The 18,603-nt window shown below is 21.8% G+C and overlaps 2 protein-coding genes and 1 non-coding gene across 12 annotated transcripts; all 3 read right to left on the reverse strand.

Moving 5' to 3' along the window:
• Positions 1–879: 879 nt before the first annotated feature.
• On the reverse strand, positions 880–7,775 carry LOC108003277 (choline-phosphate cytidylyltransferase A). 10 transcript variants are annotated; one of them, XM_062075406.1, is made up of 11 exons: positions 6,872–7,212; positions 6,429–6,652; positions 5,908–6,052; positions 5,141–5,248; positions 4,686–4,794; positions 4,449–4,565; positions 4,141–4,292; positions 3,843–4,064; positions 3,508–3,675; positions 3,261–3,382; positions 880–2,905 (listed from the first exon to the last, which is right to left on the reverse strand). In XM_062075406.1, exons 3-11 carry the CDS (start codon positions 6,016–6,018, stop codon positions 2,803–2,805), a joined length of 1,212 nt encoding a protein of 403 aa, XP_061931390.1. In that variant the 5' UTR covers positions 6,019–6,052; positions 6,429–6,652; positions 6,872–7,212; the 3' UTR covers positions 880–2,802. The 10 variants fall into 10 exon arrangements, 7 of the variants coding, with proteins under 7 accessions (XP_061931390.1, XP_061931388.1, XP_061931387.1 ...); XM_062075404.1 differs by lacking the exons at positions 6,429–6,652; positions 6,872–7,212 and adding an exon at positions 7,602–7,775; XM_062075403.1 differs by lacking the exon at positions 6,429–6,652 and having other exon boundaries at positions 6,872–7,225.
• Positions 7,776–9,435: 1,660 nt separating this feature from the next.
• LOC108003321 (importin-5) lies at positions 9,436–18,121 on the reverse strand. The gene is made up of 14 exons (XM_062075402.1): positions 17,978–18,121; positions 16,873–17,022; positions 15,918–16,144; positions 15,712–15,808; positions 14,763–15,328; positions 14,328–14,436; positions 13,736–14,035; positions 13,443–13,625; positions 13,222–13,348; positions 12,782–13,144; positions 12,434–12,687; positions 11,834–12,354; positions 11,342–11,561; positions 9,436–11,253 (listed from the first exon to the last, which is right to left on the reverse strand). The coding sequence occupies exons 1-14, from the start codon at positions 18,092–18,094 to the stop codon at positions 11,158–11,160; spliced, it is 3,330 nt and encodes a 1,109-aa protein (XP_061931386.1). The 5' UTR covers positions 18,095–18,121; the 3' UTR covers positions 9,436–11,157.
• Positions 15,492–15,619, reverse strand: LOC114578201 (small Cajal body-specific RNA 8). Its single transcript, XR_003698960.1, has one exon. It is a non-coding gene; the product is annotated as a small Cajal body-specific RNA 8 (non-coding RNA).
• Positions 18,122–18,603: the final 482 nt, after the last annotated feature.

Genomic DNA, 18,603 nt, shown 5'->3' on the forward strand with positions numbered 1-18,603 from the left:
AAAGTAAAAAAGGTTAAGTGAATATATTGCAATTATATAAATATAATTCAGAAAAGTGCTAAATTATTTACAAACATTAAACAATATAAAATTTATAATTTTATAATTTAATTATAAATGAATTTATAAAGTCTTAATATAAAAAAGCTTTGTATTATATGCAAAATAGTGAACTACTTACTGCTCTTATTACTATTAAATTGTTGTACTATATAATTTCAAAAAATTAAAATAAAAAAAATAAAATGTAGAATAAAAAATTAAAGGTTTCGATTTTAATCTTTTCTAAGCAATTATACCATACATAAAAAAATTAAATATAAATATAGAAAATATATGTTAATATAAATATAAAAAATATAAATAATTTAAATGTAGAAAAAAAAATATATATATATATATGTATATATATTATATAATTATACATATATATAATTTTCATTTATGATTTGATTAATTTATTTTTGATTTAACATAGTATATATGATTAAATTTTTATTTAAATAGATGGTAACATTGATAACAATATTATTTTTTTACACTAAACATACAATTTAAACTTTTGAAATAATATAATTAGTAATTAAGTAATTATACTTTATGTAAAAAATAAATATTATAAATATATATATATTATAATATCAAATATTTAAATAATAATCAATGATATTTTTAATTATTACATTATTTTCAAATTGAAATCATTTCGTAACATTACATATATATAAATCAAAATATATTATAAGCGTACATGCGTAATTGTTAATTAAATTTTCTTAAAAATTAGCTATTAATAATTATTTATAAGAAAAACATGAAATATTAAAATAATAAAAATTATTTAATATATATATTATAATTATAATTAAAAAATAATCATTTGTAATATTTCATTGAACAGCTTTTATTTGCTCTTACATAAATAATATGGAACATTACTACATTTTGTGTTTGCATTTGAGATATAATTTTTACAATGTAGATATTTTTTTGTTTTAAAAACCTAGAGTGTAATTTACAGGAAAACTGTTAAAATTACATAAATTTATTTCGATCATAAAAGTGTGCGTGTCTAAATATTTTTGGATGTATACATTAAAAAAGATATCGAAAATACTATATCTTATCACATATTATTACATGTTACTAATTTATGCATCAGTTACATTGGGAAGCAAATATTAACATATATATTTTAAAAATTTTATGACATGCTTCATACAGAAATATACTACTTTATATATATATTTAAATAAAAGATGTTAAACTCAGGCACCATTGGTACATTTTAAGAAACAAAAACACTTCAATGTATACAAATTTATATGCCTTTTCTTTTTTTTTACAAATTTTTAATATGTATATATTATATCTTAATTTTGTATTTAAAACTCATCTAATGTATACTTTTTTATCCCTGGAACTATACGCTATTAACAAAGTTGCTAGCGTTAAGAATTACATTATTCTGAATACTACATATTGAAAATAAAAATAAATATTTTTATCATATATTTTATTTATATATTAAAAAAATATTTCATTCAAATGTTTTAGTAATCATACGATAATACAAGAATATTATAAAACTACGTTATAATTTCAAAATATAAAAATGGTTGTACCAGGGTTATTATATCAGTATATATTCAAATAAAAGCACCATTTTCAAAATGATTCTTATTTTGATGTATACTTATTTAAATTAAAATTCTATTATTCATTTTGATTTTTATTCATTTTCTTGAATTCTATTGATTCATATTCAAGAATTTTACTACACACATGATTATTTACTAATAAAAATAAATTAAAAATTTTTATATTTTATAAATACTCTAGATTAAACAAGAACAATTATTTATAAAATTACATTTGTTCAAATTTCTTCAATACTATTAAAATTTCTGTAATACAACTTTTTGTAATACAAATTTTTGAATAATTTCTAATAATTTCATAGTTCAAATTAAATTCATAGTAATGATAAATTCTTTGATAAATTTTTTTTTACTTCATATTTTCGTATTATTTTATCAGTAATATTTAAAATATAAGTAAATATTAATTTTATGTACTAACTTTTCATAAACAATTCTAAATGTATTCAATATGACTTTTAAAATGGATCATTGAAAAAAAATATATATACATATACATATACATGTATATATATACATACATATATATATTTAAATCATCTATTTATTATAAAAATCAAAATATAATTTAATATTAATTGCAGATATTTTCACTGCAAATATATATATTATAAATTATTAATTATAGAATAACTTGTAAAAAAATGTTATATAAAATTAGTAAGAAAAAAATTGAAAATTAATAAATATTGTTAACTGATCATTTGAACCAGACTTTCTTGCATAAATGAAAATATGCGTTTAACTATTAGAAATTCTTGTATGAAATTCAAAATGAACAATAATATCATTCAAAACCAGATTATAGGAACTTATTAATAATATAAATAACGATATGATAATGAAACTCTCAAGAATAGTTATAACGATTTAAGTAATCTATGACTTCTGTAATGTTCATGCACATATATAATCTAATTAATATATAATAATGCATGATTGGATTGAATGAAATTATTACAACAAATAATTTTATATCGTATGTAGTATGAAATCATAGCATAAAAAAATTATTAAGCATAACATTATAATCCATATTAATAAATCACATAGATGCATAAAATTATTTTTAAACATTTTTAAAGAGATTGCACGATATTTTTGGTCAAAATGAAGAATGTGATTTTGAAAAAAGAGGTTATCATTTAGAGTGCAAATTTTCTTCTTCATCGTCGCTATAATCATCGCTTAAATAATAATTACTCTGCGAATATTCAAAACGGCCAGTCTTTTTCGGTGGTGGACTGTAACATAAATCATATATATTAATTCAATTAATTTGAATTAATATTAAATAAGTAACATTTTCGTATTTTGTAGATATTTAAACGAAAATTTTTGTAACAATACTATGTTATGCACTATACATATATTATATACATAGAAAGGATAAAGAAAATGAAACACATCTTTTACAACAAGCAATGGTTAAATTGTGTGTTACTGCTTAAAATTTATCTAATGTATAACAGTGGAATTGTATACTAACATAACATGCTGCAAATGGGTGGTGTGAAGTATTGAAGGTTTTCATATAGAAGCAGTACAGAATGAAGTGGTGTTGCATATTAGTCAATTGACTCGAATGCTGTGATGTACCTTGTCTGATCTTCATCATTATTGCTGCTATTACTGCCATTTGGACTGCCATCTCTTTTTGGACTTGCAGGAGGAGATAATGCTTGCATTAAACGACCTTTACTTTCATTCCAAATTGTTGACTGTAAAAATTATTAATATTAATTAATATATAATAATAATAATATATTAATTATTTTTTTATGAATTTAATGATAATCTGCAGGATATTATTAATATTAAAATCAAAATTTTATATGTCACTCACCAATCTACCTTCTCTTCCAAATAAAAGTAGAAAAGCATCGATAAAATCTCGAGATTTTTCTTCCCATTTGCTAATCATATCCATACGTTTTTCACCAATATTCTCCATTACTCTTTTACCTTTATCTTTTAAATCATCAAATTTATTTTGTAAACGAAATTTCTTTTCCTATAAGAATATATCTTATCATAAAATATTATTGCTTATATAATAGTATTGTTTAAAAAATATTAATAATAGAATAAAAATCACAATTATTTATTTTATTATATATTTTATTTATTATATGTTATAGCATAGCAATTTATATCTTTTTTTCATTAATTTATACTTACATTGAGAAAAGAAACATTAAGTTCTTTTGCACTATAGCCTCGCGCAAGATTTCTTCTTACATAAATATCATAATCTTTAACTATTCTTGCAACAATATCGGATGTTGATACTCCTTCTGTTCTTTGTGTAGCTACAAACATACCTTTAGCCTTTAAGGCAGCATAAACATCTGTGCTATCATCTGTCATATAAGGTATATCATCATGAGCCACAAAATCAATCTAAAAATAACACAAGAATTAAATATTAACATTTAATAAATTTATTCTAGAAAAAATATTATACATTTGAGTTTACTTTATGTTTTATAAGAAATTCATCATCCAGTTCCCAAGGTGCATCTCTAACCACTTCATCTACATAACGACAATGTCTTACTGCATCATATCTTTCAACATCTGTCATAACTGTTCTTCCTTTTTTACTATGTGTTAACTGATCATTACAAACTGTAATTGTACAAATTACATATATTTTATAAATATTTTATTTTAATTATATAATAATTATACATTTTATATATCTTTATTTTCTATAAAAATATTTTTTAATAATATTATATAATACTTATGCTATATATTAAAAAATTAGAATTTACTTTTTACCTCCTACAATAAGATATACATTAGGGAAAATATTTTTTGCTTGTAAAAGTTGTCGTGCATGTCCTTGATGAAATAGATCATAAATACCATCTGCATAGACTCTGATTTTTCTAGGAGCTAAATCATTACAAAAATTATTAATATTATTAATATAACATTCAAAAGTTTTTAATAACTATTAATTAGATAAATAATATCTGATTAAAAAATATTTAATTAATTTTTAATTATACTAACCTTTACCACTTTTTGCCATTTTTAATGTAATGCGAATGTTATAATCACATGCATTTCTTTCAGCAAGTGCTTCTGGATCATCACTAAAAGGTGCTTCCTTGCAAATTGACTGCAATAAATTTAATATAAATAGTATGATAAAAAATATATATATAAATCAGTATATACAATTAATATATATACTAAGATTTTATAAAAATTATTTTTAAAATATTTAAATATAACATTAACATTTAAAATATAAAATTAATATTTAAATATAATATTGATATAATAACACTCTTTTTCTCATAAATTTTGAGAATTGTTTTATTTTAATTATGTGAAATATATTTATTTTAATTATATGCAAAATAAAGTATTTATATTTAATTTTAAAATTAAAATAAAAAGATAAAAAATTAAAGATATTATATTTCGGCATTAAAATTATTAAAAAAAAAAATTAAACTCACTGGAAGTTCTTTGTGGTAAATAGAAATTTCACTATTATACTTTTTCAGTGAAATTTGACCTGATTCATTATGTGAATTCCTGTTGCTTCTCCAAGTCATTGTCACTAGCTGTTAATATTAAAAAAATTATTTTTTTATAAAAAAAAAAAAAAAAATAAATTTTCAAATAATCTACCTATAAAATTTCTTTAAATTAAATTAGCTTTTACAAATCTTCAAGTTTTTTTATAGAGAAGATAAAATTTTTAAGAAATATAAAATTTCTTTATATATCAATAAAAAAAAGTTTAAATTATGTATAATACAAACCATAAATATGTTGCAAAATCTATATTAATATAATTGCTTATCAAATATTTCAACAAGACTATTTAATTAAGTATTCGCAATATTATATTTCATTAGATATGGCTATGATCTTGCATCATATATTATATCATTATCATTAAAAACTTCTGATTCTATGAAACTAGATATATAGAAATGAATGATACAATATACATGAAATTACAAATATATTATTTCTGAATTATTACAGATAATTTCCTATTATTATAATATAATTTATATATAAACTTTATACATAAATCAAAAAATAAATGAACAATACTTCATATAAATATATATTAATACAAATTTTCAACATAATAAATATATATTTATATTGCTTTAAATTAATAAAATATCAAATAATAAAATAATATAAATAACTTATAATATTAATGAATTTGTAACAAATTTTATTTATTATATTAAATGCTACTTACAGGATATACAGGTGAATCTTCCCTGGAGCAAGATGCATCTTCTCCATTTTGAATATTTGAATATGATGTAGAATTCAACATAGTTTCTTCTCTAGCACGCTTTCTAGACATTTTTTACTGCTTCAATGTTAGGTCCATAAAAAACCTATTAAACAAAATATTATTTAAAATAATATTATTATTATAATTATATTATTATAAATAATTAAATTATTTGTATGTCTTATCATTAAAAATAATACAAAATATATAAAATATAAAATAAAAATTATATATATATATTATCTTTTACTTGAATTATACGTAATAAAAAATAAATATAAATTTTAAATTTGTATTATTAAAATTATAAATTTATACTTATATTTATTTCATAAAAAATAAAAAATAAAATAAAATTCGCAAATATTTTTAACAATATTTAAATTAAGATATATTAAAAGTTAATACTATTTTAATTATACATATATTTACATATAATATTCATTTATAATCTACACAAGAAATTGATGAACGTTTACCTGGTTTTCACAAGTTATCTTAAAATTATTGATCAATATCATTATTATAATTTTATGATTACGAATCATTATGATTATAAAATATTCATGAATAATCGTATAATCTCCAGGAAACAATTAGAGATGTGCCGAATTATTTGTGAACCAGTCATGTTTGGTTATTACATATTATGATTCAATAAAATTTTTTATACATTTATTCCTTGTAAAACAATAGCATGTTGCTAAAATATGTTTTATAGTTAAAAAAAGAAGAATGCAGAAAACATCATATAACCAGATATAATCAATCAAAGATATAATATTTAAAATTTAATAATAAAATGTAAAATCTCAAGTAACTTGTTCACTCGGCTTTTAATAATTTATTTTTATATATATTTTTTAGTTTTATATATACTTTCTTTTTAAACTTTTATAAATTCCAATTGAACTAAACGAACCTTTTCACGCCCTAATTTCTGTATACACGATGATTGACTATAAAGATAAGTAATAGGATATGACGAAAAATCAGAGTTCCGCTAGAAGTTTATTGAACTCATTATTTGATTTATCGGATTTTTACAGAAAAGAAAATTCTTGGAAATTTTTAGAGAAATTTCTCATTTTATGTTATTTTAAAATACTATTTCACGACTGACACACACAACTGCCACAACACTTGTGGATACTACGTATCACACATTTTCAGTATATTATCAGGGACGAAATAATAGCACTATGAACCTCGAGAAAAAAGTGTATATGCATGAGTCCTATATTAAAAGAGTATAAGAATTACAAATGAGGGCAAGAAGCCATATAAATATCTTTATTTAAAGTGTAGTGTCAATGATTATCAAAAATAAAAACATCAAAATATCATACTCTAGATTCTAAAATTCTTTCCTTTCTTATTTTTATTGCGAATTAAAAATTTATAAATGTTATAAATTTATAAATATTCTAAAATCTATTTAAATTATTCAAATTAATTATATATATTAAATAATAGTATTTATGAGAAAAAAGAAGGAAAGAAAATAAATTAGTTTCCAATTATTCTTTAAATAATTTATTTTATTAAATATTATGCAATATTAATAATAAAAATATAATCTTTTTACGTTTAAAATATGATTTAAAAAGAATAGGTACAATAATGTGCTTTTTGATTTTAAAAAAACGTACTTTTTCAAGACAATAGTTACACCGGATTGTTACACTTTTAACTGTTGAAGAAACTAAACTAATAATAAGAAGTTGATCAATTAAAAATAAATTTCACATAACAGATATGTTACTTGTAATGCATAAAATATGTGCACCAAACATTTTTTATGAGTGTTAATTAAAGGAGAGAGGGGGAATGATGACGTAATATCGGATGATCATAATATTATATAGTTATCGCATAGTCACACACATATATTTTCAAATATATATATATATATATATACATGCATACATACATACATACATACATACATACATACATACATACATACATACATACATACATATATATACATACATATTATATATGTGTGTGTATATATATATATATATACATATATATATATATATATACTTCATGTAAAATTAATTATTAAAATTATTTTATATGAATATACGAATAATATCATTATACATATATTTTACGAATTTTACGAATATATATTATACATATAATTATATTATAAAAATATCAAATTATTAATATTTTTTTTAAATTAAAAATAACAAATAATTTTATCATTATTGAAATGTATTGAATTTGAATGATAATGATAATTAATAATAAATATTTTATATTCTATTAAATAGAATAAATATAATAAATAAATATATAATAATTTGATCACATAAATAATTAAAATGAATTAAATAAAATAATGAAAATTTATATTTGAAATTTATATTTTGAATATTTTTTATAAATTCATTTCAACTGTTTATTTTACATTCATCTTTTTATTTTATAATAAAGTGTTCATTTATGTAGTAATAATAAATTTAATAATAATGATAGTTTTAATTTTCTTAAATACAAATTTTTTACAAGGGAAATTAAATTTTTTCTTATTATTTTGACATAATTTTATTATTACATATGATATAATTAAAGGATAGAGTTTTTATTTAAGAAATTATTTTTTTTTGTCATTTTTATAATTGTATAAAATAAATTTTTTTAGCATAATTTAAATATGTGTCATTTTTATATTATAAACTTTTTTCTGTTTAGCCATACATAATTACATTATATGTGTAATTTATCTGATAACATCTATAATAAATTTAATATATCTACTTATATATGTAATAACAAACAAAATATTTCAATCTAAAAAAATTTTATTCTCGATTAATTGAATTGATGACTGAAATACGACATAACTGATTTATTAAAAACAAAACGTAATTATGAACGAATTATTTAATTAAAATAGATTAAAATATCATTAAAGTAAATATTTATTATGAATTATGAATAAGATTTTTGACGCAATATCTGATAAACTCATAAGAGAAAATTGCTCAATACTCGCATTTTGTATATTTTTACAGTAATTAATTCATCGAACGCATATTTAACATTTATGTTTTGATTGATATACAATTGTTAAATACTATATAACAAAATGTTTCACATAAAAAAGACATGCAACATATATTTTTAATTTATTTTTAGTGTATACATGAACAAAAACTTAACTATTCAACTAAATAAAAACCTCTAAATGAAAATATACTGTCATTACTTTTATTTTTATATATATTATGATATTTTCAAATTTAAATTTAATTATTTATATAATTGATCGTAATTTCATAAGTTTATATAATAAATTATATATATGATTAAATATATATCAATAAGTAATAATTTAAATATATATTTTTTTTATAAACGAAAATTAAATGTAATATAACGATAATTATGATTCTTTCTTACATTGTAAAAATTTCATTTATATTACGAATAAAATATATAATTTTAAAGGTAAAGCAAAACAATCAATTAAAAAGCTGAGATTTATTTTAATTAATAATAACTTTAAAATAATCTCTATATAATTATAAGAATTATAATTTTACTTTTTTCATATTGATTTTGTTTTCACAAATCTTTTTGTCACAATACATCGCACGAACAGTCCTTCAATAATTCTTAATTGAAATGTTTACAATCGCACATTGCTTGTATCTATTTCACAAGATCTTAGTCTTCATGAAATAATTAATGAGGCAGTGCCTACTAATTATCAATAATTACATTTATGTAATTCAACTTTATGTACTTAGTTTTAATATTTATATACTTTGATATATACATACAAATAAATGTCCGACCATTAGTTATATTCTTTTGTGTCGTAACAAAAAAAAATTTTTTGGAGGATTTTGTTGTAACTAGTCGCAGATTTTATTTCTGGAATATTTTCCATTGCAAATTCGCTTGCAATGGTAAATATCATGATAATTATTGTGTACAAATAAATAGCAACAAGAACAAGAAATTGTAATGTTACTCCATTCAGTCATTTTTTTACGCCACTGTCCTTAATTCACATTGTCATTACACAATAACCGGAAGAAACGTAATGCCCAGCATTCTTTTCAACTTATTTCAGTAATATATCTTGGTTTCATTGTTATACTTTATTTTACGCAATAACAAATTGCAAAATTACAGCTAAATAAGCGTAATAAATCAATGTAAATTAGCTGTAAAATTACACGGTTAAGTATACTTTATATCAAACTGAAAATGTATACTTTTCTAATGTAATCCAATGTGTTGAATTAGAATTAACAAATAATTTAATATATCAAAATATAAAATGTTTTACACATTACATTGCAGTTCATTACGTTTCATTTAAAAGGCATTCGTATACAGTTTCGTCTAACTTCAACGCTGTAATATTATCGATATTATTAAATAACATTTACTGTACCTAAATTTAATAATAAAAATACCTAAATCACAATATATTATGCCATCATTTGATAGCAATGAGTTGGTGTTTTTCCAGTCTATTTTTCGCAGTTTTATTATTCTGCCAAAAAAGTAGTATCAGAAGGCGGATAATTGGGACAAAGAGATCGCAATGACAAAAATGTAATATTATTCTATGAACATTCTTAATATTCTAAACTCCAAAGCTGGAGTTAGTGTTTACAAATACTATGCAATTTACAAAGCATTAAAAAAGAAAAAAGAGAGAAAGAAAAAAAATAGACACTAAGCATCGTTCGGCTCGCAATGGCGGGAAATGTGTCTTGTTTTAATTTTATGTTAAAAATAAATTCATGAATGTAATATTATTTTATTGTATTATCATCATAAATTAAGCAAAAATAATGAATTATAAAAATTTCGTCAGTGCGAACTCACTTATATAATTTAATAAATTTTATATTGCTAAATTTATGTTTAACATATCACACTTCATCAAGTAATGACAAGTACAAGTTTTATGGTATGTAATTCGCAACAATTCCAAATAGTAAAAAATGGGATGACTATTGTATCTACTAATGAAATACAATCAACAAATATATGAATTATATCAAATAGTTACATACAATTATTTCTCTTCATAATTAGGCTGGCGCAATTGTTCCATAGCTACCTAAAATCTGTGATTTCTCCACAAGCTTTATTAAAGCAAATGTGTGTGTGTATGTTTTTTTCTTTTATATTAAAATGTTAAAGATCGAGGGTAAAAGCAAATGGCTAATTAGTAGGCTGTGCACGAAGTGCCTCATGCAGTGCCTGCTGTTGATCTGCTGTTAATGCATTTATGCATGCCTGGAACATAGACTCGTTGTTCTAAAACAGAGAATAGATTATTTTTTAAAACATAAATATGCAATAGAATAAAAATATATTTTATATAATATACATTGTTTACTTATACCTGTATTTGTCTAACAATGCTAAGAATTCTACCCATGACAGGATTATCCGTTGGTACGGCATCTTTGTAAAATGCTTCTGCAAAAAAACTTATCAACCGAGGTAGATTCGAATTATTTGGTCCTAAAACTGCTACGTGATTTGCTTCAATTAAATCACATAAATATCCATAAACATAAGGTGCTTCATCTTCATCTTCTACCACTGGTAGCCAAGAGAGCCTGGACAAATAAATTTTTTACTAATTTTTTTACAATTAATATAATATATAATTCTTTTGCTAAAAGACTCAAAGAGATAATATCACCGATTACATGTTCTCGTTTTTCTTTATATGTTACATTTATAATTGTTTTAATATCAATTTTTACATAGTGAAAAATAATCGCTAAATTATATATATTTTTCGGTGTTAAATATAATTTTTGAGTCCTCTAACAAAAAAAAACCAGTTCGTATTACATCATATCAAGATTAATAAATATCAATTTACCAATGAGGAAGTATTTCATCGACATTGATTGCTTTATTATTATATTTAAGAATTTTTGTTACTGCAGAAATAGCATTTTCTGTAGGATTGACATTTTCAGGTGATCTAGATTCTGGATCATTTATAACTTCCATTAATCTAGGTAAAGCTTCTGCACATGCTTGAGCAAATGCTTCTCCTCCATATTGTCCTAAAACCCCACAACCATAAGCTGCTGCTTGTCTTACTTCTGCTGATTTATCTGATACATATTGTATCATTGGTCGTAAAAAATATTCTTGATATTTTGCACATTCAGGTCCGCCAAATTCTATTACATCGTCAAAAACACATAAAGCCCATTGATGATCTGACCAAGATCTTTCAGGACTTAATAATTTAACAAAATGTCCACAAATTTGATCAAAATAAGGGAAAAATGAAGATTTATGAGTAGTGAATAAAGCATGTAAAATATCTGCTATTTTACTTAGAGTATATACATCTTCATTATCTTCATCAGCAAGTTGTTCTTCAACAATCTATAATTTTAATAAAAATTTTAAACTATCCATAATATTAATTAAATTTTATGTCAAAATTATATATGCAAAATCTTACCTCATCATAATCTTCATCTTTACGTTTTTCCAATCTAGCTACTGCTCTTTCAAAATGTTTATTAAGTAATTTATCCAATATACGTAAAAGTTCAGCCATGGGTTGTGCTCCTAAGCAACCTGCACCAAGAGTTTCAATACATTTGGCCAACGAATACAATAATTCTAATAAAACATCAGATTCAGGTTCTGTATCAATTGCTTTTAAGAGATCAGGACAAATATATGCCCACATTCCTTCAAGATACTGTGGACCTGTAATTTAATTATTATTTATAATTATAATACAAAGAATATTTTAATATTTTATGAAAATATATACGTATAATTATTATTAATTATTATTAACCTTTTATTTTTGCGCAATCAAGAAGATATGGTAAACTTGCAGCAGCAGCTGTTCTAACACCATCATGAAAATAAAATTTCAGCATAGGAACCATTAGCCGTACTACTTCTTCTGCATAATCTGCAAAACCTTCCTTCAATTCACGCGCATAGCAAACTAACATTTCACAGGCAGAAGCTTTATCTTCTAAACCAGCTGTTTTAATTCCGAAATTTTGTTGTTCACCAAGAGAGATGAATTCCCAATCAACATCTTCTATACCTTCCATATCTTCATTATCTAATAAAGCCACTTCAGGTCTCATAGCGGCTGTTCGTAAAACTGGGCCCATTACTAATGGCAAATATTGTTCAAATTGTTTACCTAAAGAATTTAATTATTATTGTTTAATTATATTTTAATATATTTTATCTAAAAAGATAAAATTTTAAATTTCCTACCTAGAATTTTACAAATTCGTGTCCATGCGGATATAAGATAACTTGTTTGTGGATCATCATCTGGAAGATCTCCTTCAGAATGAGTTTTTAGTAACATGTCCATAACTTCACTAGCATCTGCAATAAACTATATAACCATAAAAAATATAGTTATATAATGTATTTTTAAAAAAAAAATTAAAGATTTTATTGTCATTTTTTATTGTTTAGTATTATTATACCTTTTCAGGTCCTACTGCAAGTCCTATAAGACTCACGCATTCAATTGTCTTCCCACGTAACATTTTGTGTTCTTGTTGATTAGCATTTTGAATAATATATTTTAGACATGGCATTAATCTATCATAATATGTTACAAATTGTTCTTCACATGTATCAGCAACAGATGCGATAGTTGTGACAACCTATAAAAAAAAAAAAAAAAAAAATAATTATTAAAAATTATTATTATTAGAAGTTAAAAAAATAATTATATATACAATTTTATTTAATTACATATAGTTAATATGCTTACTTGTTCTAAGACAAGTTTAGTTCCTTTCTCAACTAATTCTTGAAATTTAGCAGTAAGAATTGATTCCAATTTAGCCATAATAGCATCTAAATATGGTGTTAATATATTTTTTGGACAATCTTCGCTAAAATTTACAAGTGCTGCACCAGCGTGAGCTTGAACCCTTGGATTTGCATTATCGTCCAAAACCATTAATAAACCAGGAATGACTTTGTCATGAAATTTTTTTTCAAATATAGGTGCAAAATCAGTTGACATTTGACCTACTGCATTACAAGCTGCATATCTTACACGAGGATGCTACAAAAGATATATAATTAGTAAATATAATTAATCAATAGATAAACATATATGTTCTAAAACTATGACTATCTTGCAAAAAATAATAGTCAATTTTTAAGAACTCCGAAAAACGTATTCTAATATATTGTCAAAACAATAATATATATGAATATAAAATTTTTCGTTTTAGTTTATCATGAATGTAACGCTATTATATTTATATCAAAAAATATAATTGCTGACTCAATTCATGATATTTTATAATGAATCATATAATAAAATTTATAAAAAATACAGTTTTTAAACTTACAGGATCTTGCAAATATTGTATAACTCCTTCCATAATTTGAGGTAATATTGCTTCCATTTGTTTATGACAACCTTCTCCAACAGCTGATATTGCCATAAGAGCAGCATGTCTATTATAAATTTTTTGAATATTTATATAATTTTATATAACTATAATTTTATTAAATATTTTTAATAAATTAGCAAAAATATAAGTGTTTGTTCTATATCTATGACAATAATATTATAATACTATTATCAACTCTCTTATTAAAGAACATCCTTCAAAAATCTTAAATTTTTAACTATCAAAACGATAGATAAAAATAGATAATTTGAAAGATTACTCTATCACAGATGTAACGCAATTATTTGTATAGAACGAATAATTGCTGACTATTCTGTGATGGATATTATGAATATTGAAAATAAATAAAAATATTTTATAAATATTTACCTATACTTCCAATCACTATTATTCAACATTGAAGGAATATTTTGTACAATTTGTGGTAACATAGTTTTACCACCTAAACCACATGCTAATCTGTCTAAAGCGCTTTCAGCAACAACATTATTACTATCATTGTCATCATCAACGATTTCATCAGAAAAACTCCATTTTTCATCTTCTTCTATATCTGTCATCATTTTTAGTACCAATGGTACTAGAGATGCAATATATTTTCCACCAACTTTACGTACCATTGCAGGAGCAGTTTCTGCTAATGTTACTAATACTTCCAATGCTAATTGTCTCCATGAGTCAGCCATATCTTCATTCGAAAATATTTTCATACACATTTCCATTATAGTTTCTAATTGTAATCTCAAAAACTTAGGCGTCGATTCTGCTAAATCAATTAAAACTTTTAAGAGAGCATCATCTCCTTGTTTTTCTACTGATTGAGCAATTACTTGTACAATTGCTGGTAATAATTCTGAAAAATGTTTCTGTATATTTTCTTCTTTATCATGCAAAATGATAAAGGCTCCAATTGCTCTTACTGCTTGAAATCTGACCTATAATAAAAATTATTATAATTATTAAAAATAAAATTTAAAAAAACAAGAAAATTAATTTTATGCAATTATTTTTACGCAAAAAAACGAGTAATAATAATGATAAAAAAGAAATAAAAAAAATTACAAATAAAAATAAACAAAACTTTATTTATTTATTAATTTTTGTATGCCCCGTATCTGTCTATAAATTAAATCTTCACAAATCACAGTCATCAGAAGGCAATTTTTCTATAGGAAGAATTTATGACGAGAAATTAAACTATTCTAATCTCGTGTATCGTTCTTCCAATCTTCAATATTAAACATTGAAAATATAAAATGAATGTACGAATATAAAAATGTAAGTATAAATATACATAAAAAAATATATTTTATAATACCTCATAGTTTGCAGAATCCATAATCGATTGTTGTAACATTTGTTTTATAAGATTCAAATAATTTGCTTGTTGATTTCCAAATACGCCTGGGACGGATCTATATTTATTTAAAATGAATATTGTGCAATGAAATTCGAAATTATATATTATTTATAATAAAAACTTAAATATATATATATATATATATATATATATATTAAACTTACGTGAACATTCGAAGAGCATTTTCTTTCAATGCTGGTACAGGACTATTTGCACATTGGAATAGGAACTGCAGAAACTCTGGCCATTGATTATTACCATCTTCATCAATCAAATTTCTTGCAACTTCAGCTGCAACCTCACAAACCTTACGTCGAATAGTTTCTGTCTGTTCATTTTGAACAGATAATAAAATTTGCTCTTTTAATTGAGCTTGTGCTTCTGGTGGAATCTAAAAATAAATACAGCTATATTGATAAACAAAAATATGATACATTATAGCAAATGAATTTTTCTTTATGTATTATATTTTATTTATTAAAATATAAATTTTTATATAAGAATTTTGCAAAAGATAATATACGTTAATCTATATTTTATTTTTTTTAAATAAAATTTCAATTTTTACAAAATGGTTATATAATTTTTTTGTAAGAACATGAATTAAATAAAAGATTTAAAAATTTTAATATATTTTTAAATTATGAAAATTTAAAAATTCTAAATCAATCAAATACTTTAAAATTATTATATCTGAAAACTTTTCTTAAAATTTTATAAATATTTATTTATATATATATATATCTTCTAAATATTTTATATGTTTGAAATAAATTTGCTAATAAATATCACAAAAAATATTTATATATAATAACAAAAATAATATAGATTTAATAAGTAATATAAATTGATAATTCATAAGATTCACAATAGGTCACTTTATCATTGGCAATAGTTGTTGGCATAAACTATAGAGCGCATTATATGATTTGAAATTATTTTAGTCTGCAATTTACTATATGTATCAGCAATAAGAACTGAATAATATCTTTATTATATAAAAATTTAAAAAATATAAAACTTATTGCAAACAAAAATTTTCTCATATATATTATAAAGCTTATTTTCATTTTTATAGTTAGAAAATTATTAAAATAAATATAATAAAAATATATTTACTTTAGGATAAAAATCCATAAATTCAGAAGAGAAGAGTCGACGTAACAAGACGGCAGCCATAGCACGCATCTCTTCTGTAAGAGTGGCATTGCATAAAGAAGTTAAAAGAAATGTCACCTTGCTATCCACTGGGAGATTGTTGTATGCATCCTAAAATATTAAAATATATAATATTACATATATATTATAAAATTCAATCTTTTATAATAAAATACTTTTGTTTTAGATAAAAAAAATTTTAGTTTTATTTTAAAATATGAAGTAAATAAATGTCAATAAGAAATATAAATATTTAAAAAATAACAATTTATAATTAATATTTTAATACTACATTTTAAACTATTAAACTAAATAAAATCAAGGAAAAAAGATATAGTATAAGATATGATTATATAGTTTATTATTTTTATTATATCATTAATTTTATTATATACACATTAAATGAAATATAAAAAATTAGTATTAATAACAATAATAATATAATTTTAAATATATGAAATAGTATTCATATAAATGAATATATTTTTTATATCATTTAAACTAGATTCAGAAATACCGGAAATCAAATCGAAAATGATCCTGTGTAGGCGGGAAAGCGAAATACAGAAATTATAAATATTACTAAGTAGTTTCGCTATATATTATGTATTACTTAATACTAAAATAAATTGTTTTATCTTGTAATGTTATAATATCATCATGTAAACAATAAAATAATCATAAAAAAATTTGATAAGATGCATATTTGCATTGCATTAAAAATGACACGGATGAATGTAAAAGGTTGGAGGAGTGCATGCCACGGGACACCATTTTGGATTTTATTAGGTTCTTCTAAACACTTGTCAGTATTCATTAAGATAATTAATTTTATTTAACTTGAAACTAATTATATTGATAATATATAAAATTATTTATTAATAAAATTATAAGTAGAACTGTAATTCAATGCAAAAAATCACTGAATGGTGCCCACATGCAAATTCTGACAACATGTTGGCAACGTGCTCTGGAAATGAAGTATCTCATTTTATAAGATTTATGTTTCGTAAAAAAATTAATATATATAAAATATGCGTGTAAAAATCATAAAAGATATACGCACTTCTGCTTGGGTTCTGGCATCATTATCCGTGCTCAGGAGTGTATTTAAAAGCTGTTGAAACTGATCAAGGTCTGCCGCCATTGTCACCGAACGAATGAAACTACAGCGCACACTCATACGAGTTGATCGTCAATTAATATTACCAACATAAATTATTAAAATATTTCTAGATATTTGTTACCAACTTCATAAATTTTATTTCGAAGATAACTATTTTTTATAATTGCGTATTTGCCTTAAAGTATTTTTTTTAAATTATGAATCTGTAATTATACATTTGTTAATTATGAATATGATGAATATTTTTGACAGAAAATTTAAATTATAATTCATTCGTTTTTTTCATAAAATATTATAGATTGCATTAATAATTTAGAACGAACGAACGATCAATAGAGAAAGAAAAAGAAATATGTCAAAATGTAAAAAATGAAACAATAGTAAAAATGCTATATTTCTAAGTAATTTGAATTAGGAAAAAATATATAAATATATTTAATTTTTTCTGCATTTCTGATATTCTGTTATCTCTTTATTAACAATTCAGTATTTTTTTATTTTAGTTTAAATATATATCTTTAAATCTTTAAAGTTTCACATCATTATTTGTTGCGTTTTTCACATCA

This window comes from Apis cerana, linkage group LG5 (genome assembly GCF_029169275.1).
Source record: "Apis cerana isolate GH-2021 linkage group LG5, AcerK_1.0, whole genome shotgun sequence".
Taxonomy (NCBI): domain Eukaryota; kingdom Metazoa; phylum Arthropoda; class Insecta; order Hymenoptera; family Apidae; genus Apis; species Apis cerana.